Source organism: Vespula pensylvanica, chromosome 25 (genome assembly GCF_014466175.1).
Source record: "Vespula pensylvanica isolate Volc-1 chromosome 25, ASM1446617v1, whole genome shotgun sequence".
NCBI lineage: Eukaryota > Metazoa > Arthropoda > Insecta > Hymenoptera > Vespidae > Vespula > Vespula pensylvanica.
In genome coordinates, this window is record NC_057709.1 from 253365 (window position 1) to 280864 (window position 27500).

A 27500-nucleotide genomic window follows, 5' to 3' on the forward strand; every position below is an offset into this window, starting at 1 on the left:
GGGAAATGGAAAGGGTAAAGGGATATTGTTTACAGATGCGTGTAATTTTTTTCTTTTATCTTTTCGTGTATTAGATCGTAATAATCCATAAGTATTGTTTTTACATGTCGCCTCTCTATCTATCGTCGTCTTTTCTCGCTGACATTATGCACCGTCTTCCGGAACGGAATAAACGCACGCGTATTGCTCGTTAAAACGAATATATCGAGAGAAGAAAATCGAAGGAGTTCTCTCCATTTCTCTTTGTTTTCTCTCTCCCTTTTTTTTTTTTACGACCAACTTGTTAAATCTCGTACTAATCGTTAATAATATTTCTATCACATGTTCATCTAACGTTCTGTAAAACATCGTGAGAATGAATAACAATAGGCGATATAACCCCTTCGATTTTCCAACGTTTCTTCTTCTTTTATATATATATATATTTTTTTTTACTGTATGTGCATAGAGATTTTTTTTTTTTTTGGTTTTCGTTTAAAAGAAAAAAGAAAGAAAAAGAAAGATTTCTAAACGAAAAGAAGAATGAAATATATATACACACATACACACACACACACACATATATATATATATATATATATTTAGGTTGTACCGTAGAAAAGTAATATTCTTTGTATCGTTCCGAAAACTCTGTCCATCTTTCGATATAAAACTCTCGGACTCAAACGTTCTGTATTTTTTCTCTTTCTTTCTTTCTTTCTTTCTATCTTTTTCTCTATCTCTATCTCTCTCTCTCTCTCTCTCTCTCTCTCTCTCGTTGAAACGTCGTTGAAACGCAAGCGGTATCAACAAAATCTCATTTCCCGGCCGTGCATCGTCCCCATTCGATCGAAATCTATGTACACCTAAACAAAAAAGAGTACTTTGTGAGTTACCGAGGCACGATTAAAAAAAAAAAATATATATATATATATGTATGTATTTTCTACGTCCTTTTTCTTTTTCTTTCTTTGTTTCTTTTTTCTTCATTTTTTTAATCAAATAAATAGAACTCGCGGGAACTAAGAACGAGAGAGAATAAATAGAATTTGGATTGGCGCAACGAACGCTTTCTTTCGGATTAGTCGATCGCATTCTTTTCTCTCTCTGTCTATCTCTGTTCCGTCTGTATACGTGTGTATGTTTGTGTACGTATTGGTGTATACGTGTGTGCGACAAGGAATTGCGGAAAAATATCTTAATTTATCGAAAAGGAATTCTCGTTAACGTTCCATCCCGATTTTGCAATCTTACCGTCCATATTTCTATTTTTCGTTAGGTCAGTATCGGTTAACGTTTATCGCGATACATTCATTTCCAATACGTAAAATCGCACGAATCAAAGATCAAATAATCTTCGGCGACGTATCTTTTTTTTTTTTTTTCTTACGCCGATAATTAAGGCGCTCAACGAGGAGGAAATAACGGGTGAGAAATTTTTCCGCGTACGCACGAGGAACGTTTACCGAACGAAAAACTCGTTAATATTCCAACGAAGCCCGAGTTCGGATCGATCGATTAGAAAAAAGGAAGAAGAAGAAGAAGAAGAGAGAGAGAGAGAGAGAGAGAGAGAGAGAGAGAGAGAAAAGAAATAAAAAACAGAAAAAGAAAAAGAAAAAGAAAAAGAAAAATTAGAAGAAGAAGAAGAAGAAGTGAAATACGAAAATAAGAAAAAAAAAAAAAAAGAAAAAAAGAGAAAGACAGAGAAGACACGACGACCAATCGAAGCTCCTTCTCGGTAAAAAGATAAGACTTGGCTGGCTATGCGTGGCCAAGTGAGCAAATAATCGCGCACGAGCAGCAGAAACTCGGTGTAGGGATAATAAAGCCGCGTAATCCACCTGCGCTGGCGTTACGTCGACGCCAACGTAACGTTTTAATGAACTTGCGCCTCGCTGTTTTGTGGCAAATCTTACGTAATCGAGGGAAGCTAAGAGAACCGAGAGAAGTTTGTTTATTAGGGGGAGACGACGGATTTAACGACGTCCCGTTCCGCCGGTTTTCCCCGATCCCCTCGCCACCTTCTTTCCCCACCTACTCCTCCTCCTCCTCCTCCTCCTTCTCCTCATCCTCCACCTCCTCCTTATCCTCCATAAGTCCCTCCTGTGTCTAGAGAGAGAGAAGAGACCAGTTGCCCACGCTGAAGAGACATTCATTTTTCAAATACACTCTTTCGCAAGAAATACTCTTTCGTCGTCCCACACGAATCTCCCTTTTTTTCTCTATATTTTTTTGTTTCTTCTTTTTCTCTTCTTTTTTTAATTTTCACCTTTCTTGTTCATTTTCTATCTTTCTCCTTTCTTTTTTTTCTGTTTCTTTTTTCTCGACGACAACACCGTCGCTGTTTTCCGGACCCGCATTAACAGGTATCAATCGGAAGTGCATCGAAAAATGACTAACCGATAGCTCTTACATACTTTTTTCCCACCCTCCTTTCGAACCCCTCTACCTTTCATCGAACAATCGATCGACTAAAGTTCTTTCCTGGCGGGTCGTACGAATATCAAGTACTGAAAGGCGCAACGCTTTCTTTTTTTTCCTCTTCCTTGGTTCCTTTTCCTTTTTTTTTTTTTTTTTTTGAATTTTTGTTTTTTTATTTCAGGTAGATTTGTAAACGGTAATTTTCAAAGGATTTAAAATCATATTATCAAGGTAGGTTAGATTGAGTGAACGCGCGCGCATTGTTACACGGAACGTCTGGCTCACGGTCTTGCTCATCATGCGAGAGATTACTTCGCATTCCTACATGCCTTGCATAATTTAGCATACTTTATTCGTACTCCTTCAAAATACTTATCATCGGATTTACACGTCGAAGCGAACGAGACGGTCTAATGGAATTACACGTGTCCGGGAGATCAACGAGCGCGTTCTACCCCGAGATCGTTGTCGATTAACTTCACGGGAAGAAGAAGAAGAAGAAGAAGAAAGAAAAAAGAAAAGAAAGGAAAAGAAAAGGGAAACATTTCTCTACGCGAAAAAGGTACTACTCTTTCGAGTAGCACAGAATACTCCAGAGACTCGAAAAACTCGCGATCTCATGGCAAGCTACTTCCGCGAAGCTGTCTCGACGACGAAAGGACAAGGTAGAGAAAGAGAAAGAGAGGTAACCCTTTCGAAGCGAAGTAGCAAAAGAAAAGAGTATGAACATGCGACGACTGAGAAAAGAGAGAGAGAGAGAGAGAGAGAGAGAGAACAAAACGAAGGACGATAAGGAGGATAAAACGGGCCACGTTTACTCGCGTGTCGACGAACAAGAGAGAGACGAGAAGAAAAAAATCGATATTGACTGTCTCTTTGAGTAGTAGATCGACGGAAAACAAGAAAAATAAAGAAAGACAAAAGGAAAGAGAGAGAGAGAGAAAAAAAAAAAGAATTTGCCATTGAAATGACAAAACGACAAAAATTTGTCGGGAACGTAAACGTCATCGGGGGAAGCGCATATCTATTTATATACCCTGGCTAATCATCGAAAATATTATCGTATCTTCGCCTGTTTTTATTCATTATTCTTTCAGTTCTTTTTTTTTTTTTTTTGTACGTTCTTCCCTCTTTTTTTTCCTTCTTTTTTTTTTTGTTACATATATATATATATATATATATATATATATATATATATTCACCATCCCCAGGTTGGACACATCGATGTTTTTTAAATTCTCCTTCTACCTCGTTAATAAACGCGATTGCATGCACGCGCGCGCCCGCTCGAGCGCGAATTTATACCCGGTGAGCTTCGACCAAAAATAAAAAAATAAAAGGAGAAAAAAAAAGAAAAAAAAGAAAAAAGAAGAAAAACGGAACTACAGAGAGAGAGAGAGAGAGAAAGAGAGAGAGAGAGAGATAAAAAAAAAACGTTTTTCCTCGGACAGGTCGCCCGTATCGAATTTTTGTTACGCGTCGCTGACGGAAGATGAATTCGCGTTTTGTTGCAAAACGTTGAATCTCTCTCTTTTTCTCTCTCTCTCTCTCTCTCTCTCACACACACACACACACACACACAGACACACATGTACATGCACGGACACACGTATACACGATTATGCCCGCGGCTACAGACATTCGCTCGTTAATATCAAAATGTCGCAAGATCTTGGAAAAAAATCGGAATAAAATGGACGAAGAACGATACTACGTGAAAGAGTGTCTCTGTGTATATGTGTGAGTAAGACAGAGAGAAAGAGAGAGAGAGAAAGAGAGAGAGAGAGAGAGAGAGAGAGAGAGAGAGAGAGAGAGAGAGAGAGAGAGAGAGAGAGAGAGACGACGACGACGATCAGGGAAAGTAGAGAAAACTGAGGGATCAGTTTCACTTTGACGAAGTTAACGAGATATTTTCGAGATCTTGAAATTTTCATTGAAAGAGAAAAAAAGGAAAGAAAAGAAAAAACAAAATGTTTGCGAAACGACGAGAGAGACAGGAGAGTAAACGAAGAGAGAAAAATGTCGAATAGATATAAGAAAGGATTTTACACCCTTCCCAAATAGTTCGCAGCTATTAATAATAACATAGTAATAATAATAATAATTATTATTATTATAATAATAATAATGATAATGATAATAGTAATAATAATAATGATAATATTAAAAATATTAGATAATAGATAATAATATAATAAGAAAGAATAATATAATAAACTGCAATAATAAATTGTAATAAGTGATATAATAGCAATAATAATAATGATAGTAACAAATAAGAATAAAAGTCATCGATAATAATGACAATAATAATGACGAAACGAAATTATTACAATTTTCTTTTCCAACGAGATATCTCGGGTGATAAACGTTATAAAATATAGTAATATTATAATAATATAGTAATAATAATAAGAAGAAGAAGAAAAATAATAGTAATAATATACAAAACTATAGTCCTTCGGACATTGGTGTAATTATTTTTTCACATTAATATATAACTTTTTTACGCACGTGCGTATTTATACATATATATATATATATATGTGTGTGTGTATATACACACACATATATATATGTATGTATATATAATATTTATATCTGTTTATTTCTATACCTATCTATATAATATATATATATATATATATCTCATAATATACTTACTCTTTATACAGAAGGGTGATATTTTCGATTGAGGGGGATCTGTCTGGTTGAATTTCGCACACGTGCGGCTCGCATATCCCCACAAGGACGTTGACGATGACGTTGACGATGATGATGACGATGACGATGACGATGACGATGACGATGACGATGACAATGACGATGACGACGACTTAAGACGATGCGTGCGCCCTTGTTTCATCTTCCGATTACCCTCTTCCTCTTGTTCCTCTTATTCCTCTTTTTCCATCTTCTGAATCTTCCTCCTCTTCTTCGTCTTATCATTTTTCTCAATCATTCCATGTCGTATATATATATATATACATACATACATATATATATATACATATATAATATTTCTCATATTCTTCTGTTATTATTATTTCTCGTTTTGTTCTTTTCGTCAATGACAAAACGACAGACGACGACGACAACAGCGGCGGCATAGATGATGATGACGACGACGACGACGATATCGTCGTCGTCGTCGTCGTCGTCGTCGTCGTTGGTGTCAGCGTCAACGTCAACGTCGGCGGCAACGGCAACGGCAACGGCAACGGCAACGGCAACGGCAACGGCGGCAGCAGCTTTGATGACAATGACGATGAAGAAGAGATGCAGGCGACGGTGTCAACGTGGACGACGGCGACGACAGCGACGGCGGCGACGGCGACGGCGGCAGCAGCGACGGCGACGGCGACGTCGACGACGTCGACGACGATGACGATGAGAAGCCAAACGGCTTTCATGTTTTCACTTAACTTACTAGCTCTTTTTATCTAGTACATTATTTACAGTCCATATTTACTTATGTTACATCATTCGCCGGGACTCGCGACGTTTCGCGGCGCAAAATCCCAAAGCGAACACAGCACTATCCTACGTACGTTCGTTGCGTTTCGTCTCTTTCTTTTTCTACTCCTCTCCTCTCCTCTCTCCGTCTGTTTCTCTCTCTCTCTCTCTCTCTTTATTTTTTTCTTTCTTTCCTTCCTTCTTTCGCTCTCTCGTCTCTCCAGTCTCTCTCTCTCTCTCTCTTTTTCTCTCTCTCGGCTCTCCGTATTTCTCCTTTTCTTTTCTTCTCCGTTCTCATTCGTCGTGCTCGTTCTTCAGGCATTCTCTATCTCTCTCTTTTTCATAATTCACCCGAAACATTTCCAGTCCAGTTTTCGTCTTCGCCATTGTCTTTCTTCGAAACGCGCACTGATAAAGTATGTAAAGAGAAAATGAGAGAAATATGGGAAGAGAGATATATATATGTGTGTATATATATATATATTTATAGAGAGAGAGAGAAAGAGAGAGAGAGAGAGAGAAAAAGTGATACAGAAACAGAGTAAAAGAGAGATTGTTTACACAATAAAAACGACACTCGTCGAACAAGGGACGAACGAGCGACGTTTCCAAAGTCCCATGTGTTTTGACGGACCGTCGATTTTCTCGTCACGATTTTGTATTCTCTGCGACGTTTAGCAGGACGGTTGTCGTCGATTCGTCCTTTACGTTAATTCCCTCTCCCTCTCTTCGTCAATCTTGAAGTCCATCTCTATCGTAGTAGAGAACGAAAGAGAGAGCGAGTGCGAGTGCGAGAGTGCGAGAGAGAGAGAGAGAGAGAGAGAGAAAGAGAGAGAGAGAGAGAACGAAGGAGAGAGTAAAGAGAGAGAGAACGAAATTATTAAAGGAGTTTTATCAAGAGCGACAGCAGCAACAGCAGAGCAGCATCGAACATCGGAGCATCATCGGAGCTCTCGTCAGCCTCCCCGGTGTGTACGGGCCCCCAAGTGCCGGCCTCGTTAGGCCCCGTTGAACCTCGTCGTCGAATGAAACAATCCATCCGCGTAGATTGGTTGCGCGCGTGTGTGTATATATATATATGCATGTGTATATATATATAAAATCCCGTTTAATTAGTTCTCGTACCATTCTTCCTCCTTGATTTTTGGATGTTGTTTGTTGTTGTTGTTATTATTATTTTGGTTGCAATTACTACTATTATTGTTGTTGTTGTTGTTGTTGTTGCATGAATTTGTAATCTTTATTATTCATCTTTTTTCTTTCCTCGTCGCGGGATTTGAGAGCGTAGGTTGTCCGCCTAGAGCTACGAGCTACCGGCATAACCCGTACGGGTTTGCAGATAGTGTTGATAAAAGTGCGGTAGACTCTCCGCCGTTGGAGGCGGGGGCGGCGGTGGCGCGGACGAGGACGCGGAGGAATTCGGCGCGTTTTGAGAGGTTAATGCGAGGCCCAACGGGGGAGGCCCCGGCGAACGCTAGTGAGCCGCCAACGAGTGGGCCGTAAGACCTTGAGGACTTAGCATCGGGGGACTGTGGCTATGGCCCATGGGCGAGCCGTGTAGGTGATCCTGCGGGTGATATCCCTGATGGAGGCCACCCTGTCCCTGATGACCCGGCGGCATGCCTTCCATGATGCCGTCGCCGAGCGTGTTAGGCGGCGTCATCCTCTTTTCCTTTTGCCGTCGGTTACAGAACCATACCCTTACGACTTCCTTTTCGAGCTGCAGACTGTCGGCCAGCGTCGTGATTTCTTGGGCCGACGGTTTCGGCTGTTTGTGAAAGTGTTGCTCCAAAGCACCCTTAACCGAGACCTCGATCGACGTTCTCTTCTTTCGCTTTCTACCTTGCGCCGCGATCTTGTCGATGCTCGTAGGCGAGCCCGTCGTCGAGTCCGCCTCCTCGAGCCACTTTTGTAAAAGAGGTTTCAGCTTGCACATGTTCTTGAAGCTCAGCTGCAACGCCTCGAACCTGCATATCGTCGTTTGCGAGAATACGTTGCCGTAAAGGGTACCGAGCGCGAGGCCAACGTCGGCTTGGGTAAAACCGAGCTTGATGCGTCTCTGTTTGAATTGTTTCGCGAACGCCTCGAGATCGTCGGACGTCGGCGTGTCCTCCTCGCCGGCACTGTGATCCCTGTCGAGGGGATGTCCCGGGTGAAGCGGATGACCCGTCGGCGGACTGTGATTGTGGGCGTCCCTGAGATGATGAGGAAGGCCGGCCTGGTGATTGTGCAGCTGATGGGGATGCTGGTGAGAGTGTTGGTGCAGCATGCCGTTCATCGCCGCGTGGTACTGTTGGAGGGTAGTCGGGGACGCCGCGCCGCCGCTCGGATTGTAATGAGCCGAGGGTACGACGGGCGCGTGCCAGGAATGCGGCGACGCCATTCCAGGGGATTGATGAGGGCCGCGATGGTGCATGCCCTGATCGGCGTTCACCGCCGCGGCGGCGGCCGTTAAAGGTTTCACATCTAGACTCGCGTTAGCCTGATGGGGATGATGGTGAGGATGATGACTCGTGTGATGCATCCCCATCGAGGCTGCCCAAGGGTCGCTACCGGGTTGCAAGCTGACCCATGGGTTAGCCGAGGAGAGGCTCGCCGCCGGATGCGAGAGTCCGTTCGGCGACGGGGACGACGTCACCTGGTGATGATGGTGGTGATGATGATGATGCTGCGGCGCCGGCATATACTTCATCTCGCCGGCGTCGGCGGCGCTGCGGGGCGAGCCCGAGGAATAGCCACCCACGGCGATGTTCATCCCGATTGTTGTACCCGAACCACCATCCAGCTCGGCCGACACTGCGCTACTAACCGGCATGTACGTGGTAGCGGCCATCTACTTCCCCTCGTCGAGAGGTCCTTCGAACGCTCGCCGCCGGTCCTACCTTTCGTACCGGCGAATTTTGCGAGCACCTATCTTTCCTCTCTCTTTCTCTCTCTCTTTCTCTCTCTTTATCTCCTCTTCCTCTTCCTCTTCCTCTCCCTCTTCCTCCTGTTCTTCTTCTTCTTCTTCTTCTTCTTCTTATTCTTCTTCTTGTCGTCTTTTCTTCTTTTCGTCGTATCACTCTTTCACTCTTACTCTTACTCTCACTCTCCTCTCTCTCTCTCTCTGTCTCTCTTTCTCCACCCCCTTCGAAGAAAAACGACTCGATCTCTTCCCTTCCGGAGACGTAATCCTTTCTATCGACGACGATGACGAGGATGTTCGCTATCTTTAGTGTTATTACTATTTTTATTGTTATTATTACTATCGTTATTATTTTTATTATTACTGTTATTATTATCGTTATTATTATTATTAATATTAATATTAATATTATTAATAATATTGTTATTATTATTATTATTATTATTATCGTTATTATTATTATTATTAGCGACCGCTCGCACCGGTCCACCGTTCGCGAAAACGTAAGAAATCCCGAACGAGCCGCATCATTCCGAGCGTACCCGGTTACTTTCGCGAGGAAAACGGTATCTTCTCCCTTCGATACAATATCTCTTCCTTTCTCCTCTTCGTTTTTTCTTATCGTAGAGGTGTCACAGGATCTCGTAGCACACAAGTCGTATATCTTCCTCGAACGATGACAGCACTCGCGTTATTATTAATCTCGGGCGAATCACCCGATATCACTCATGCCTTCGTTCGGAACTCGCGGAAACTTATGTACCATTTGAAAAGAAAAAAAAAAAAGAAGTCGTCGATGATCACAGTTGACCGAACGTTAACGAACGATAACAAACAACGACGACGACGTTTTACACACTCTCGTCGATATTGCGGAACGGTAGAACGTAACGACGCGACGGTGAGAAGAGTAACTGCGGTAGGGTACGGTTACGGATCGTACCTCTCGTAACCGAGGACGACGATGGTAACAGCGTTAACAGCGTTTTCCGACTCGCGAGACTCTCTCTCCTCTCTCTCGGTGCCGGTCGTACTCTCGCGCGTGTCGTACTCCTTTCTGTGTCGTACCCGTGTAGTCCTCTCCTCGTCCTCGTCCAAGTCGTAGTCCTCGTAGCCGTGGTCGTCGTCGTAGTCGTCGTAGTCGTCGTAGTCGTCGTAGTCGTCGTCGTCGTAGTAATCGTCGTAGTACTCGGTTGATCGTACGTGGGAGTCGTGGGAGAAAGATTGGTGCGAGTGAGATAGCAAACGCCAAGGAACGTTTGCGTTGTTGTTGGTCGAGGAATGATCGTATGCGTGAGAGAGTGAGTAGTAACGAGTAGTAACGATGGAAAGAGAGTGTGTGAGAGAGAGAGAAAGAATGTGAGAGAGAGAAAGAGAGAGAGACGGTAGAGAGAGAGAGAGAGAAAGAGAAAGAAAGAAAGAAAGAAAGAGAGCGTGTGTGCGGAGAGACGGGTCGTAGAAAGATCTCGCTCGGGCTCTCTCATGCGTTATGCATGTCGTAGCTGAGAGCGACTGACTGCCTCGCCTCGTAGCTCGCCCGAGGTTCCCGAGGCTCCCGGAGCGGTTGGTGGAGGTTCGTCATGCGCGCCACCGTCCTGCCGTTTCCCACTCTTCTCTCCGTTCTCTCTTACCATTGGTTAACCTGGCAAGGTGGCCGTCGACGTACGTCACCGTCAGGCGGCACCTAATCTGACCGCGCCTACGGAACAGGCGAGGCACCCTAGGCGCCAGTCCTTTTTCCCCTCCACCCACCTCCTCCTTCTCTCTCGCTCCATCTCTCTCTCCCTCTCGCTCTCTGTTTCTCTCTACGCTTCTACCTCTCTTCGAGCTACTACACGACCGACCGAGAGCTTCTTCGCGCGCCGTTGCTCCTGCCGGCAGCAAAGACTCCACGTCCAGGAGCTTCTCTCTCTTTCTCTTCTTCTCTTTATTCCTTGCAGCGCTACGTGCTCCTTTATCCTCCTCGGTCGCATCTTTTCCACACTTTTCCTCTGCTTTTTTTTTCTATTCTTTTCTTTTCTTTTTCTCTACTTCTTCTTCTTCTTCTTCTTCTTCCTTTTCTTTTTTCCCTTTTCTTTCGATGGACTAACCCTCCCTCCCTCCCACTCTACCTACCTACCTACCTTTCTTCCTTCCTCCCCCCACCCAACACTATCATCCTCCTTTTCTTTACTCGACAACGATCTGAGGAATCCTCCGAGCAACAGGTACTAATTTACCCCCTTCTCCTCCTCCCCCTCCTCCTCCTCCTCCTTCTCCTACCTACACCCACACCCCCCGTCTAAGTCCAAAGTAATTATCCGCGAAAAGGACCCGGCTAAGTTTCAAGCAAGATGTCACAACCTGCACGCACCCGCACTTACGATTTTTCTTCTGGTTTTAGCCGTAATGCAACAGGTATATATATATATACATATAGGCAGAATATTCGCTACAACCAGAGATCCGTCTTATCGATATCGGAGCTTCTCGGTTGTCCGTTGAATTTCTATTACCGATTCCGATGTTCCGCAACAGGTAAATAGACGAGTACTTCCTTGCTTCCTCACTTACCCTTCGTTCGCGATGATTAACAATCGAGAAAAATGGGCCAGTCGTAAGTCCTCTGAAAAGTGAACCGTCCGTCTCGGCCTCGGAGAAGAACCTGTTAATAGAAATCAATGGGACCAAATAATTATAATAACAATAATAATAACAATAATAAAAATAGTCAAAGGAGAGAAAGAAAAACAGGGAAAAAAGGCTGTTTCGTTGGTACAGTCGCGGATCGACTGACGCCGAGAGAGAAAGATGGATAGCGAAGAAGGGGAACAAAGAGAGAGAGAAAGAGAGAAAGAAAGAGAGAGAGAGAGAGAGAGAGAGAGAGAGGAGAGAACGGAAGAGCGAAAGGGGAGGGGGAGGACAGCAGCGCGAGGTTTAGTACATTTAAATGAGAGCCACAGGTAGCAGCATTATGCAGTACGTGCCAGCGACCCCTGAGGAGGGGTGAGTTAGATCATCGTGCGCCGTTCCCTCCCCCTCCCCTCACCCTTCTCTTCGCTATCCCACCGCCGCCGCCGCCACCACCACCGCCACCGCCGTCGTTCACTGGCGCCCCTTTCATACGGCACAGCACAGCCACCCAGCTGGCTTTTCTATCTTCGCACCTGTGTTTTCTACTACGAGACAAAGTCGATCTTTGCTAATCCCCTTTTTTTCTCTCTCTCAAACCCCTGGTCCTTTCTGTTTTCTTTTTTTTTTCTTCTTCTTTTTTTTTTTTTTTTTTTTTTTATTGCGAGAGAGAGAAATTTTTTTCTTCTTTTTTTCTGTTTCTTTATTTCTTGTTTCTTTTCTCTCTCGTGTTTTTTTTTTTTTTTTTGCCACTTGGTCGTCTTGGTCGGAAGGACTATTCGAAGAGAGACGCTAGAAGCGTCGTTCTTCCTTCTTGAAATGCAACAGTTGGCGTTAACGTTAGTGGGTCACGAGGCTCTCCTCCTGGCTTTACTCCTTCGTGCAAACTACGCGTGAAAAGCATGCCGCACGAGATGAGGATCGAACAGATTTGCAAACTTTATTAAAAGGGAGCGAAAGAGAAAAAGAGAGAGAGAGAGAGAGAGAAAGAGAGAGAGGATAAGGGTAAAGAAAACGAACAGAAGCAAGTAGTTCTCCTCGGTCGCATTTTTCTTTCGTTGTATCACGTGACGTACGAGCTACCGATAGAGAAAAGACACGGGGACATAAATTCGCGTTCGTTACAGTTGGCCGCGTGGCGCGTTGCCATAACTGCCATTCGAATAGAAGGAAATCATAAATAAGAAGCAATAATAGAATCGTCTTTACATATGTATCGGGCCAAAGCTGACGGATTATGAATGGCACTACTTAAAATGCTAGTGACGCTCTACGAGCATTCGACGCTTTACTCGTCCAAGATATAAAACAGAACTTAAACGATAACGTTTTCGACGTTGCGCACGCGCGCGCGTACATGCGCAACGAGATAAAGCAGGAATAATCGTTCAAAGCCAATCCCCTAGAACATGGTTCGTTCACGGCAAAGGACGCGAGGTTTTAATGGCCGATCGCTATACAATGCTAAACGTTAAGTACTCTCCCTAATAATCTTTATTTCACTTTTCTAATGCTACATTAAAGTATCGTACATTTCATAAATCTCTCATAGATTTTTGAATGAACACTTCCGACCTACGGATTATTTCATATAACTTTCTCAAAACCTCCTATAAACGTAATCCTAAACTTTCTCTATGAAGAATAAAAAGTAAAAGAAAAGAAAAAAAAGAAAAATACCCCGAACGAAGACGTATTATCCCCGCATCGGTTTTAGAAAGCGAAAGTGCGTCACCCGCATCTCTGATCTCCGGTGACGCTTCGCGATACCCAATTTTTGAAATAAGTTTTTGGCTTCATTTACTCAAATTGGTTCGAATAATTCTACGAAATATTTGTTTAGGATCGGACAGGTAGTCCGGTAGATATTTCATTCTCTCTCTCTTTCTCTCTCTCTCTCTCTGTTTCTCTCTCTCGTTAAGAGGGGTTGAAACTCGGTAAGAAAACTAACGTCAACGGTTCACTTCTACGGGCACGTAGGAAACACTTTTACTACCTGAACGTTTGCGCGCATAATTTAGGCGCCCCTTTCTCGATTCTATTCTAGGGTAGGAGGAAACCATGGCGTGGGGAGGAGGGGGAGAGGACCGAAGGGAGAGGGAGAGTTAACGCAGCACGGATGCAACTTGTTTCTCTGTTCTACCACGGAGGGGGTAAAGGAGTGGAGTGTGAAAACATTTGTGGAAAACATTAGAAACTTTGCTGTTACCTTGAACGCAAACGTCTGCATCGACCCTGAACCTCGAAAGTAAGAAAAATATATTCCAACAGGGCCGAACGTCTCGCTCGTTTCATCCTGAAACGATCAAAAATTCGGAACGTGTCGTAGGTCATGGAGACTGTAAAAAAAAGAAATAAAATAAAAAGAAAAAAAAATAAAGAAGAGAGAGAGAGAGAGAGAGAGAGAGAGAGACGAAGCGAATGGGGAATGCTAACAGACGTAATTTGACCGCTTTTATGTCGGGAATGAATATTTTAATATTTTAATACGAAATACGCTATGAGGGATTTTATGGTGGGCTATGGCTTTTTCCCTATCGGTAGAAGAGTAGATATACCCGCGAACTCGATGTTATAGAAGCAGAAGAAAAGAGATAGACAGAGAGAGAGAGAGAGAGAGAGAGAGAAAGAGAGAGAGAGAGAAGAAAAAAGGAAAAGACAGGAAGGGTGGGAGTGGTGGAAAGAGAGGGGAAACCCGAGAGTTCCGAATGGTGGGGGATTGGAGGGGGATTTGATAGTGGGGAGGAAGGTGAAGAAGTAGTAGGAGAATGTGATATACATCGTGAAAAAGGAGAGTGTAGTTGGAAAATGTCTTGCTCAGATGGCAGCAGCGTGCGGCTCACGGTTCCAGAAAAAGGGGGTTAAAACTTGCTTCATTGACTCCCCCACTCTCGCAATTTGATTTCTTTTTCTTTCGGTTGGAGGGGAGGTTACGAAGGAAGAGCGTGCTGCCATCCAACGACGGGATATCGTACTCTTTCTTCTACGATCAAAGATACCTAAGCTTCGAGCTTGCCAGATAATGCAACTTGATTGTTTTTTTCTTCGAAGATTATCTTTCTTTCATCTTCATCCATCTTAATTTGTTCTCCTTTTTCTTTTTCCATTTCTATTCTTTTGTTTTGACTTTTCTTTTTCCTTCTTTCTTCTATTCAGTTTTTATAACATTCGACGAAGGATCATCGATCGGAATTATTTTCAACGTCACGTATTCCACTGTCTTTACTTACATCATTTCTACGATACACCTAAGTACTTACTTACATAGCACTTAGGTATATATCGTTTGCCGGCGTATTTCTAGAAAACGTCTTTAGGAAACGTTCGAAGATATTCGAGACGCTTTCGCATAGCGGCACGTTAGCGGCTTTCCCGAAGAAAATCAATCGACAGGCGTAACTACGTTCTACGTGTTACTACTGTACGATGGAAACGTATGCGTCGCGTGTGTATTTGAAAATACTCAAAGACCGTAAAAGAAATATGTCAACGTACGAAACATGGCGAAAGAGTGATAGCGACGATGGTGGTGGGTAGAAGCAGTGGAGGTGGAGGAGGTGGCGGAGGTTGGAGATGGTCTGAGAGAGGCTGAAGGAGGTAGAGGGGTATTACGGAGGACAATGCTTTATTTACTGCCGTAGACTCCGTGAGCCGAATTTCGACGATCGCGAACGGCAAATCCCGTACGATTCGATCACGGATAGGTGCGGCATCGCGATGATGACGTCGATTCTCAAGAATCGTACAATAAAACCAAACGAAAAATTGTTTCGAAGGAATTTATATGTAACGCTATTTTCGATCCCGTGTTTAAATAAAGAGATATTTATTATTACAGGGGTAAACGTTTTCGATCGATCCGACTTTGCTCGGTAGAAAGCAAGGGGAATAGTTTAGACTGAACTAGGATTAGATTATAACAGACGAGAGATAGAGAGATAGAGATAGAGAAGGTCCAGTTCAGGCTTAGTTATCCGAAGCTAACTTTGCGAACCACAACTATCATCGGGCAAGAGAAGGATAGATAGAAGAGAGCTAACGCGTTGGAAAGAGAAGAGAACTCACTGCGGGATTCACGGGTGAGAAACCTCAGGCCTTAGCCGAATTTGCGTTTGAAATCGACCGCCATTTCTCTCTCTCTCTCTCTCTCTATCTATCTCTTTCTCTCGTGGTTTGCGCCTGCCTAAAGCGCGAAACTATTCGAAGCCCTCGGTGTCCTAGGTTTCGCGAGAAACTTTGACGACGTTTCGGTTCGCGGTGGAAACGTGTGACGCTTTTGCTTAATGCATACGCGTTAACCCTTACCTCCCTTTCCTCACCTTCGTTAAACTCCCGTTCTCGAATCTCCTTTTACGATAACGTTTAAATACATAGAAATCGATGTACCAGTACCTACTCGTCGCATTCTGGTTGGACGCTACCGGCGACGACAGGAGTAATCACGAATAATGATAATCGCCCGATGACGTGGGGACGGACGTGAAAAGGGGGGAAGGTTTTGAGGAGGTGAGGGGGTGAGAGGTCCAAAGAAGGGTGCATCTCGATGGCCAACGGCGGTCAGCTTTTACGATCGTTGTAGGAACGTCCGAGACGATGTTGCTGCTGTTGCTGCTGTTGCTGCTGCTCCTGCTCTTTCCTACGAAGAATAAAGCGACGAAAAGAGAGAGTGGAGAAGAAAGATAGATAGATAGATAGAGAGAGAGAGAGAGAGAGAGAGAGAGGAGACGTTAGGAGGGAATTCTTCGTTCGTATACGTGCGTGACGTCAATATGTCGAGGGTAATAAGATGGCCGGCGATAAAGTGGTGGGTGTAGATACAAGATAACAATCAGCTGCAGTAGCTTCTGGCAATCTCGTGATTACAGGCTTAACCTCCCCTTTCTCTCTTCTTCTTCTTCGTATCTCTCTCTCTCTCTCTCTCTTATTCTTTCTTTTTCTTTCTTACTCACTCGCTCGCTCAGTCTTTACGATATATATTTCATAAGAGGTATAGATCGCCTCTCTCTCTCTCTCTCCTTCTCTCTCTCACCCTCACTTTTCTCCTCTTACTCCTTCTTCTATCCGACTTTAGAGTCCATTTCAAGGAGTACTTCTCTCTCTTTTTCTCTATCTATCTCTCTCTCTCTCTCTCTCTCTCTCTCTCTCTTCTCTCTTCGTCCGTCTTACTTTACAGTCTTTCCGATTTTCGCACATCGAATATTATAGGCTGACGGTGCAAAAGGAGAGAAGGAGGTACGACCGTGGTGTGTTAGGGTGCGCCTGTTCGATCGCTTCTTCGGTCTACCTCGTGCTACCTTCTACGGCACAGGTACCTCTTAATAATAATTTTGATCGGCAAATTGGCGTGGTGCATATTTCAGCTCTTCGATCGTTATCTCGCCGAAAGTTTTCGGAGACGTGAAGAGGGAAGGTGGAAGGGTGAGGTGGAACGAGGTATGGGGTGAAATAGGGGGGTCTTTCTTCCTTCTTTTCCTTCCTTCCTCTTTCATTCGTGTTCGTTTTAACGTCCGAAGGTCCGGACGTCTCGGAGATATCCCTTAGGGGCCCAGATCGATGATCGAAACTTTGAAAAGTACGATCTAAGATCGGCTTCCTTCTTCTTCGATATATATACGCTTATATATACGTTGTACGCTCCTATGTTCGAGCTTGTATGTATACTTTTGTACACAAAGAAGAAGTAGAAGAGAGAGAGAGAGAGAGAGAAACTGAGAACCACTTGTGCCCTCGATGTCCAGCCGCGTATTTATGACGCCGTGTCCGTGTTACACAAGTTAGATACAAGTATACGAGCCAGTATAAAAGTCTCGATCTACGTGTTTTAGAATGCACCTCGCAATACTTGGAGGCATAAACGTCGATAAACGTTTCTCACTCACTATTCCAACTTGATACTTCCGCGTAAAAGAAAGAGAGAGGGAGAGAAAAGTAAAGATAATCGATGGATTTGTGAAAATTTTCATTACCGTTATCCTCTCTACTCGAAAACTCTTTAGAAACAACAGTTACAGTTTAACGATAACAACTCGAGCATGAATCGATGTTACGACGTTAAAGATAGCAGAAAGTGTTTAACGGTTTTAAAGAAACAATGATCGAATAAGAGAGTCAATGTATTCCCTTTTTAACCGAGTCGGTGTTAAATAGAAATTGGTGAAAGGTCTTTTGGTATCTGAGAATCATCGAGAACGGCATTGGCTGTTCGTACAAAGAACGAAACGCCGCCGATAGCACTCACAGTAGCAGGGACTCCTTTTCCTCCATCTTCTCTCCCCCCCCCCCTCTCTCTCTCTCTCTCTCTCTCTCTCTTTCTCAGCTAGATACGAGAATCGGGCTAAAAGTACGAGTTGAAGTTGAAAAAGGAAGACGTAGAGTTAACGGACGAGGAAGGAAAGAAGGAATTCACGAACTGCAAAATGCAATTATCGGCATTAGTCCGCGGGGTATCACGATCAGGTATAGGGTTGCTCTCGAACACTCCAAGAGTGGATGCTAGTAGGATACTATCCGTGTGTGTTAAGCTTACGACGGATCGTTCTTTGGTTCGATCGATCGATCGATTGTAAGTACTTGGAGATAAAGCTTCTCTAAATAATTCGAAGAAAGGAAGGAGACTATCTTTTACATTTCTACTCTTACTTTGTACTTTCTCCAATCTCTTCGTCGTCGTCGTCGTCGTCGTCGTTGTCATTATTAGAACAATTGATCTATCAGAGTTTACTTCAGCTCGGTTAAGACAACGTTCTTAAGAATCGTTGAAACTTTCATTTTCCTTTGGATCCTCTATTTCGAGATAGATATAACGTAATCGATAAAGATTCGATCGATTACCTCCCGATAACGAGCTACCATCTTTCCTCGTCCTCATCCTGAATCCTCTTGAAACTCTTTCGGTCGGATTAAATCGTAATCGTGCGACGATTCTTTCGGTTACGTAAACGATCCTAATAACCAGTTTGGTCGATGGTTCACGATTTGCCTGTTGCCTTCTTCTCGTGAGGTTCGATATCGTCCGAGAGGACATAGTAGTTCTTCAATTTGCAAGTGCATCGTGTATACATAAAGTAAAAGGGGAAAGGGGACTAGGGTGAACGGGGTTGAAGGAGAGGAGGAGGAGGAGGGGGATGGTCTCTACTGCTTCAAGAATTAGCCTTGGCGCGAGGCTACCGGCCTAATAGGAACTAATTCGAGACGAATCACCCGTCGAGAATTATGGCGGCGAAAGAATTTAGGATTAATAATTTAACGCCGTCACGAGTCCCTATGCATGGCCCTCGTTCGGTATATAGGGCGTCCATTATACATGATCTTTGATCGTTCGTAATAGAAACGTCATAATCAAACTGGGACTAATATCGTCAATGGACGATAATATCCGTCACCGATCTTTCCGCTTTACGAACGAATCAGATCTCAAAAGTTAACACGTTCAAGATTAAATCGAACCATCGTGCGAACGTATCTTTCTGAAAAACGATCGGTTCGATAAATCGCTCGCCATCTTTTTATTTTCTCTTTGAAAGTTTATTAAAACTCGCGATACTAATTTGAAGATATATTTCGAATTCGAGACACCGTGTATACAAGAAGCAAGTTGGGTACGAAGCCCGGTAGCCCAGGGCCATAAGGTCGGCCCTCCTCTACACCCTCACCTACACGCGCTGCTCTTGGACGATGAAGAGGAAGCGGTATTGGTAGAGGTAGAAGAAGAAGAAGAAGAAGAACAAGAAGAAGAAGAAGAAGAAGAAGAAGAAAATCGTGCATCGAAGAAAAAGAAGGAAGAAGAGCAGGACGAGAGAGAGAGAGAGAGAGAGAGAGAGAGAGAGAGAGAGAGAGAGAGAGAGAGAAGAAAGAACATCCACATCTCTCTCTTTCTCTCTCTATACTTTGCGTCGTGGTATCTGTATCTCAATTCTGACGCCACACGAAGGAGACTTTCTATAGCGAAGGAAGAGAATAAGAATAAGAATAAGAATAAGAATAAGAATAAGAAATAAGAAGAAAGGATGTTGAGATCGAGAGGAGACGGAAGACAGGAGCAGAAGAAGAAGAAAGCGCAGAGAGAGAGAGAGAGAGAGAGAGAGAGAGAGAAAGGATAAGGACGAAAGAAGGGATCACATCCTGTGGTACGTCGGTAGAAGACTGACTCCGTAATTTTCTAATTATATACTCGAAAATAATTGGTTATTATCCCCCGTTGTGTGTGATGCTGGTTGCTGCGGCCCCGACGCCAAGTCCGTTGGATTCGCGTTGGATGCGTTCGCCCTAAAGGGAATCACGAGCGAATTCATGGTGTATGTGTATATATATATATATACACACACCATAGCGCGTGTTACCTACTTTAACCCCGTATTACATTTCCAAATGCAATTTATCCTTAGTGGTGATCAATTTGAGGACTTATGACCTCCACCCTGTCCACCCCTTCACCTTCCCCTCTTGCTTACTCCTCACTAGCTATCCTCCAAAATAAAAAAAAATATATATGAATAATACTTTGATCTATTTACACGGTTCCCAATGCTATTTAATATTCTCGATATTCTATTTCTTGTTCGTCATTCCGGATACTTGAAAAGAGGAGATATAGAAAAGAAGAAGTAGTTCTTCTCGACGATAAATTAGCGTCGAATTCATGAATTTCGTGGCAGTTAAGGGATATAGCCGACGGTAGCGCAACGGTAGTCCGGTTCGAGGACAAAACGATAGTCATCTCCTTTTTGAAGGGAAGGGTCGAAGAGATCGACGAGTGAACGGGCACGTCACCCTAATTTGCCCCTACCTCTTTCTTCCATCTTCTCTCGAGTGTTTCTCTCTCTCTCTCTCTCTCTCTCTCTCTCTCTTTCTCTTTTTTCTTTTTTTTCTTTCTTTCGGCTTAGGTAGGTATTAATAAAAATCGGTGAGAAATAGCTCGCGCAATATCTGACATCGAGATGTCGACTTCTCCTCGTCGTCGTCGTCGTCGTCGTTGTCTTTTAGAGAGAAAGGATCGAACGATTTCTTTTTCTTTTTCTTTTCTTTTCTTTTTTTGCTTGACGAAAAATCGACCGATCCGATCTGATCGAAACCAATTTTTCGTTATGTTAACGAGCGTGAACATCCGAAAGAGCAAGAACGCGTAACAACGCTGTCTCCACGCAAAAGGAAATTTAACAAATGTCTTACGTCGATGAATGTTCGATAAGAAACGTAAAAAATAAAAACAAAAAGGGAAACGCATCGAGGTCGAGTTCTAATAGCTAATCTCGGATGGTATATCTAGTGAAAGAATGCAAAAGGTGCGGAATCTTTTGTAAGATTGGAAACGTGAAGGATCCCATTTTGTTTTCGACCGGTGCGGTCGTGTTTTAGTTTACAAGGTACTACGACATTGGTTCTTATTAGCGTAGTAGTAGTAGTAGGTTGGTTGACCATGTCGAAATACAGAAGGAAAAACAGATTCAAAATCGGGCAATTCGATTATCAGTGTTCGATATCAACGTCGGGCCCATCAATGACAAAGAGTAAATGGAAAAATTATGCCAGTTTTTTTTAAAACGTCGAACCCGAAGGAAATTCATGAACCCGATCGATACGGTATAGATTTCGATCGTTCAACGACTAAACGTCGCGAGAGTTCCCTACTACAACGTTTAAAAAGAAATCCGCAATCGTTAATACGGGTAGAGAGGTTTTAACCGTGGATAAAGATCGACGTTTCGAAAAGTTATTACATCCGTCAGAAAGTGACTTTCCATTAGGGAGGTCAACTGATTTTTACTTTTCGGCCCTTCGTCCGGTAACAATTTATACCGGAAGAGTATCGACTTGAACCGTGGGTCAACGATTCTTTCTCTCTCTTTCTATCTTTATGCATAAAGATATCCTCGGTTGCGATCGATGCGATCGATCGAGTTCTAAACGGAAGAAGAAGTGACTCGCGCGAAGAATTTGAAAGATAGATAAGAGTAGATGCTTTATCGTCTTTTTCTTCAACTCTCTCTCTCTCTCTCTCTCTCTCTCTCTCTCTCTCTCTCTCTCTCTCGCTCTTTCTCATGGCCTTTCTCGAGTTAATGCATATGGAAGACAGGAAAGGTAAAACGTCGAAAGGTCCTCTTCGTAGTCTTCGTCGTATGCCGGGTGTCGAAAGATTATCTCGCGCGTTCTGTCGCGAGGTCGACGACAGAGAAGTGACCCCTTCGGCCTGACGGCCGCACCAAATGAAATTCAATCTTTGACTATACCGGATTTGCATACTTTCCCTGACCGCTTCGGTAGCTCGGACGACTGTCAACGCGTAAACGCGATATTACCATAAAAGGGACACCTCCGGCGATACCAGGAAAGAATCTAATAAATGGTGTGAACTAAGCTGGGAGTGTAGGAGGAGGAGGAGGAGGAGGAGGAGGAGGAGGAGACAGAAGAGATAAAGGTATATCGATTTTGACCTATCGATCTCTTTTCGTTCGCATAGACGACAAAGTTCGGAGAACTTTTGATACGAATATGGATAGGGTTCTGAGCCGGTTGCTGATGAAAGAAAGAGAGAGAGAGTGGGAGGGTGGGAGGGAGGGATCGTGAGGTCGTCGTTCGTACGGATGATGAAGTGGCCCTCTTGTTATCCCTAAATACCACGCGCGGCTCATGAGTAAACACCGAGCGCAGTAAGACTGCCCGCCGGTTAACACCGCCGGTCCCTATCGGGCCCCATGAGACCGCACCTTAGGGGGGCCCGAGCCCCCACTGGCTTCTAGCACCCTTGTTCAACCCATTATAAACAAGGCCTGTCTGGACCCCAATGCATTATCCTTCCCCCGATATATTCCGTTCTTCAACAACGCTCGATTCGCCGCACCTTTCCACTCCCACTCTCATATTTGAACTTTATTCTTTCCTTTTCCTGTTTTTTTTTTTTTTTTTTTTTTTTCTGAAAAATCCACCCCCTGTTTCTCTCCTCTCTCTTTCTCTCACTCAGTTCTCTCGAAATAGTTTTTCCTGATTGCGCAATGTATCGACTTTTTTTTACGAGATTCTTTCATTCTTTTTTCTCTTTTTCCTTGTTTCTTTCTTCTTCTTCTTATTCTTATTCTCGTATTTCTTCAATAGGACGTATCGGAGAGAGATTTTGATTAAACATCGTACTAATTAAATAATTTATTACAAGGAAGCGAGCTGGTCGGCTGATAAACGAGGCCCATTCTTCGTGACGTCCCTCGGAATGCTCGACGGGCCCAAATAGGATTTTTCTTCTTCTCTCCCGTGCGCGCGAGCGTTCACAAAAAAGAGAGAGAGAGAGAGAGAGAAAGCATTGCGATCGGTCCGACGGATCCTCGTCGTTTAACAAGTAAAAAATCATCACGCGTGAAATCAATCCTTTTCACGGATCTCCCTCGAGTTAGTCAACGTGAACACGACCCCAAAGGGAGAATAGATTTTTTATACAACCTGTACTTTCCCTTCACTTCTTAAAAGGTCATTACTTTTATAATATTTTTCTGACCATGGGTTTTTCAATAGAATCGAATATAAGCGATATATAAGCGACGTGATACATACGTACATACATACATACATAGATACAGGTAATGAAATTTTCCTTTAAAGGAATACCCTTCGAAAATCCTTCCTTTTGTACATGTTGAACCAGTCAAAGGTTTATTACGAGGAAAGACATCGAAGAGCCTGAGGCCAAACACGACAAATAGAAAATAGAAGAAAAAAGGAAAAATAAACAAATAAATAAAAATAAAAAGAAGAAGAAGAAGAAGAAATAAAAGGCACGGCAGATGTCCTCGAAACTTCATTGAATTTTGCGAAAGGAGGAATAAACTATCCACAAAGATCATCCTCCGAATGATCCAAGGATCTTTGAGGTCTATTCAGAGACAAGCTGCGTCACTTGTCGAACTATAAATTAAGGATGATAGGGTGGAAGAGTGGGAGGGGACGTTTCTTGGTCGTTGCTTCGAATAGTTTCCGGTCTAACTCACCCTGGATCGTATTACCAAGCCATTTACTCTCTCCCTCTCTCTCTGTCTCTCTCTCTCTCTCTCTCTCTCTCAGCGAATCGAGTCATCCCTTGGAGTCATTCTTCGTGGCACGAGGCAAGGAGTGTTAAAGTAGGGCTGCTGATAGAAACTAACAGTGGAAACGTTTCCCGGACAAAATCTCGTGAAGGGTTCCACCGTTCTACCGGATCAGAACGAATCATTAGAGCCGTCCTGACACAATAAGAGGTCACGTGGACCAATGCACCCCCTCCCTGTACCACCACCCTCAGGAAGTTTAACGTGGAAGTGATTTCTTTTTTTCTTTTTCCATCTCTCCACCCTCTACTTATATTCGCCTGTTTTTTTTCCTTTCTCTCTTTTTTTTTTTTTCTCTTTCTTTTTGCCAATGGATACGCGCGTTTGACATCTAAATCCCCGAAAGAAGGCCGGAACGAAACGAGACGAGAAAGACGGGCTCGATGATTTACGATGATTTTTATTATTTCTTTTTTTTTCTCTCTTTTTTTTTTCTTTTTTTTTTTTTTTTTCTTTGCTTTCTTTAGAAACGAATCGTTCATTTCGATAATGAGAAATAATATAAGAGAGATATATTATTAGCATATACATATTATTTCCGTGGTTACGCTTATACCAACCTATGCTTGAAATCTACAGTGCGATCTTTCGACGTATGGTCTTCCTTTGTGTTCGGGCGATCTCCTCTGCCTCCAAGAAATCGCTCGATCTATCGACGTATCCATCTAAAGTGCGTTCCAGAGGAAAGACTCGCTTCGAAAGAAGAAGAAGAAGAAGAAGAAGAAGAAGAAGAAGAAGAAAGAAAGAAAAAGAAAAAGAAAAAAAAAAGAACAAAATGAAAAACCCCCGCTAACTTTTCGATCTTCTTTTAAAGGTTGCCCTGCCATATCGGTTCGCGATAACACCGCACGTCTATCTGATCGCTCTGATCATGGATCTTTTCCAAGAAAAAAAAAAGAAAAAAGAAAGAAAGAAAAAAGAAAGAAAGAAAAAAGAGAGAAACAGAATACCAAAAACAAAAAAAAAAGAAGAAAAAGAAAGAAAGAAATAGTCCCTCGTTCGTTCATCGTGCTTCTTTATCCAAAAGAGCATGCATTGTATATAGTAGTACTGGTAGTAGTAGTAGTAGTAGTAGTAGTAGTAGTAGTAGTAGTAGTAGTAGTAATAATAATAATAATAATAATAATAATAATAATAAGTAATTATCACTTGTAGAGGGGTAAAGGCCGTTCTCATGAATAATAAATTTGTCGGTAGCGTTACGGTAGCATGCAATCCCGAGAAATGCATTAACATAACCTAAGATATGTTCACACAGGTGCATTTAATGTCGCGAACTATCAACCGCGTTCGAGGACTCGAGTGGTCGAACGACATAGGTATAATATCGGAAAGCGTGTCGAAAATGGAAGTATTTGAGAGGGAGACTGGGTGAGGGGTAGAATGGAGGGATGAATAGCGAAGGAGAGAAGAGAGGTGGGATTGAAACGAAGAGAGGAGAACTGGAAATCGTTGTACAAAAGCGTGAGAGTCCACCTGCAAGCGCAGCTTCTGCGAAACCTGGAAAAGAGATCCACCCTCGCGACAGCCCTTCGCTCTTTTTCCCCTCACCCCTACCCAATCATCCCGTAGAACCAACCACGAACACCTCGCGACCACCTCCTCCCCTTTTTCACCCCCATCCACCGTTGCCTCCACCACCCCTATGCTCGTAAATCGTTCACTCGAGGTATTTAAGCCGATAGATCATGTTTTAAACAAAAGTCGCACTGATCCGCGCTCCGGAATGCAACGCTGCGTTGGAGAACTATACACACGTGCTATGCGCGCACACATATAGAGAAAGAGAAAGAGAGAGATACACTAGTAGGTGAATGCAACTACGCATAGAAACGTGAAGCAACCCCATAAATCCTTCATCCGGCTAGCTAGCCGAACCATTCGCGCGGCTGTTTTCTAATATTTTGATTTATGTCGCTTTCACTGGCCGCTAATTTGGCGGCCTTTATCCTTTATTTGCGCGCTTATGGCTGAAATTTGTCCCTCTGACACACGGGCTTCACGGCTTTCCAACGAGTCAAACCACAATACCTGTCTACCTCTCTCTCTCTCTTTCTTTCTTTTTTTCTTTCTTTCTTTCTTTTTCAAGGAGAATCGCTTACCTCGAAGCATTGTATTCTCGTACGTACGGTGTAAACCCTCCTATACCGAATACCGATCCCCATAGCAGGGTGGTTTTGTCGAAAACACAACTCGAAAGAAGAAGAGATCGAGCATTATCGTCTGTATGGTCCAAAACCACAATATTTTCAAACTACTTCTTCTGTATTCAGTGAAAATTTCACTTATACCATCTCCAAGGGTGTCCATCTTTATGGTAACATCATCCTCCTCTTCTTCGTTTTTCCATCTAAGAAAACTAATTTTCCAATGGAACATAATGATGTCCTAAAAGTCGATAATGAGAAACGAAGTGTGCCTCTGAATAACATTATCCATCCGTTTATCAATAGCGTGCTTCCTTTAATACGTACACCGTAGGTCTTTCTTTCTTTCTTTTTTTTTTCTTTTTTTGCCATTCACGTTTCTCCATTCACATAGAAATTTACTATTTCTATAAATGGCTCGACCAATAGCTTCCTCTTTCTTTTCTTCTTTTTTTTTTTACATGTTTATATATATATATATATATATATATATATATATATGAGGTTGCAACGTGTTTAAAAAATGTTGCTCGTTAATATCACGATTGTATTCGAACGTATCGAACGAAGAATCGAAGAATCGAAGAATCGAAGATCGGATAGAACTTACTTTTTGACAATAAATCGAGGTCGATCAAACGACACTTACGTAAAAGTGTCAACGTGGATACGATGCAGACGATAGGGGAACCGATCCAAAAAGGAACGAGACGCACGTAATATGCGAATTAACGCTCTTGAATAATGTATGCTCTTTCTCTCTTCTTCTCTTTCTCAATCCTTTTCTTTCTTTCTTTCTTTCTTTCTCTTTTTTTTTCGTCTCGATCATGTTCCTCGAACAATGTAGAAGCTGGCGATAAGAGGAGGACACTCTGCATCGAAGGCGATCGGATAAAAGTAACCACCTAAGATAGATAAAGAGAGAAAGAGAGAGAGAGAGAGAGAGAGAGAGAGAGAGAGAGAGAGAGAGAGAGAGAGAGAGAGAGAGAGAGATAAAGAGGGACGAAATGCAAAAGACGAAAAGGTACGGAGAAAAAAAAAATTCACATGAGGGAGAGTAGCCACTGTTAGGTAGTCTTGTCGATGCATTTATGTATCTTGCACGATCGGTTACCGATTTCTTTTCCTCTTTTCTCTCTCTCTCTCTCTCTCTCTCTTACGCGCGCGCACGACATCTGATCTCTCTTGTAGAGATTGGTCCATAAAGCTAAACCAAAGATCGAAAAGATCTATATTTCTTTCTCTCTCTCTCTCTCTCTCTCTTTCTTATTTTCTTCCCCATTTTTTGTTTCTTCTTTCTTTTTTTTTTTTTGTTTAAACTAGATCATTCTAAAAGATCGTGCGGAATCTGCATTGCGTATAAGTTTACGGCTACTCGGTGACGCTTTTGAGAAAACAAAATCGACAGAAAGAAAGAGAAAGAGAGAGAGAGAGAGATTGATCGATCTGCTTTCTGCGTCTGTAGATCTTTTCACGTCGATCTCTTTTAAAAGAGTCGTGTATTTCTTGTTTCTTTTTCACAACTTTTGCTCCCTCTCGATATTTTTCTTCTTCCTTTTTATCTTTTTTAACATGCTATCTCTCTCTCTCTCTCTATATATATATATATATATATATATACATATGTTTGCAGTGTGGTTGCAACATGTTTACGAAATTGTGCCCGTTAATAAAGCGTGAAAATCTAAAGGTTCTCGCGGGTCTTTTCGAGGGTGTTGTGTTAACCAACCGCTTGTTGTTAGTCGGTAGTTATCGGTGGTGGTTGCTGCTGTTCCTGCTTTCGAAGTCGAGACGTGTAAATTTTCGTCTATTCCGGTTTTCCTCGCGTCGTTCTAACTGTATCCGCGCTTCGTGACCCCTCGAGGATCCATTTTTCACGCGGACGCGTGAGGCGAAAGAAAAGAGAAAGGGGAA

At 42.9% G+C, this 27500-nt stretch overlaps 1 protein-coding gene and 2 long non-coding RNA genes across 5 annotated transcripts in view; all 3 read right to left on the reverse strand.

Moving 5' to 3' along the window:
- LOC122637271 overlaps positions 1-5403 on the reverse strand; it is a 5621-nt gene extending 218 nt beyond the window's left edge. The window contains exons 1-2 of the long non-coding RNA XR_006329202.1: positions 5065-5403; positions 1-845 (exon numbers count right to left, since the gene is read on the reverse strand). The exon at positions 1-845 is cut by the window's left edge and continues 218 nt beyond it. This is a non-coding gene — a long non-coding RNA (uncharacterized LOC122637271). The remainder of the gene's footprint in view (positions 846-5064) is intronic.
- Positions 5404-6140: 737 nt separating this feature from the next.
- LOC122637266 (POU domain protein CF1A) lies at positions 6141-8844 on the reverse strand. Its single transcript, XM_043829271.1, has one exon. It carries the CDS (start codon positions 8687-8689, stop codon positions 7331-7333), a length of 1359 nt encoding a protein of 452 aa, XP_043685206.1. The 5' UTR covers positions 8690-8844; the 3' UTR covers positions 6141-7330.
- Positions 8845-10997: 2153 nt separating this feature from the next.
- The window catches only part of LOC122637272, a 22285-nt gene continuing 5782 nt past the window's right edge, over positions 10998-27500 (reverse strand). For 2 of the 3 annotated variants that reach the window (XR_006329204.1, XR_006329203.1), the window contains 2 exons: positions 13581-13710; positions 10998-11405 (listed from right to left, as the gene is read on the reverse strand). This is a non-coding gene — a long non-coding RNA (uncharacterized LOC122637272). Of the gene's footprint in view, positions 11406-12078; positions 12259-13580; positions 13711-27500 lie in introns of those variants that run through there. The other variant, XR_006329205.1, reaches the window with a different exon arrangement.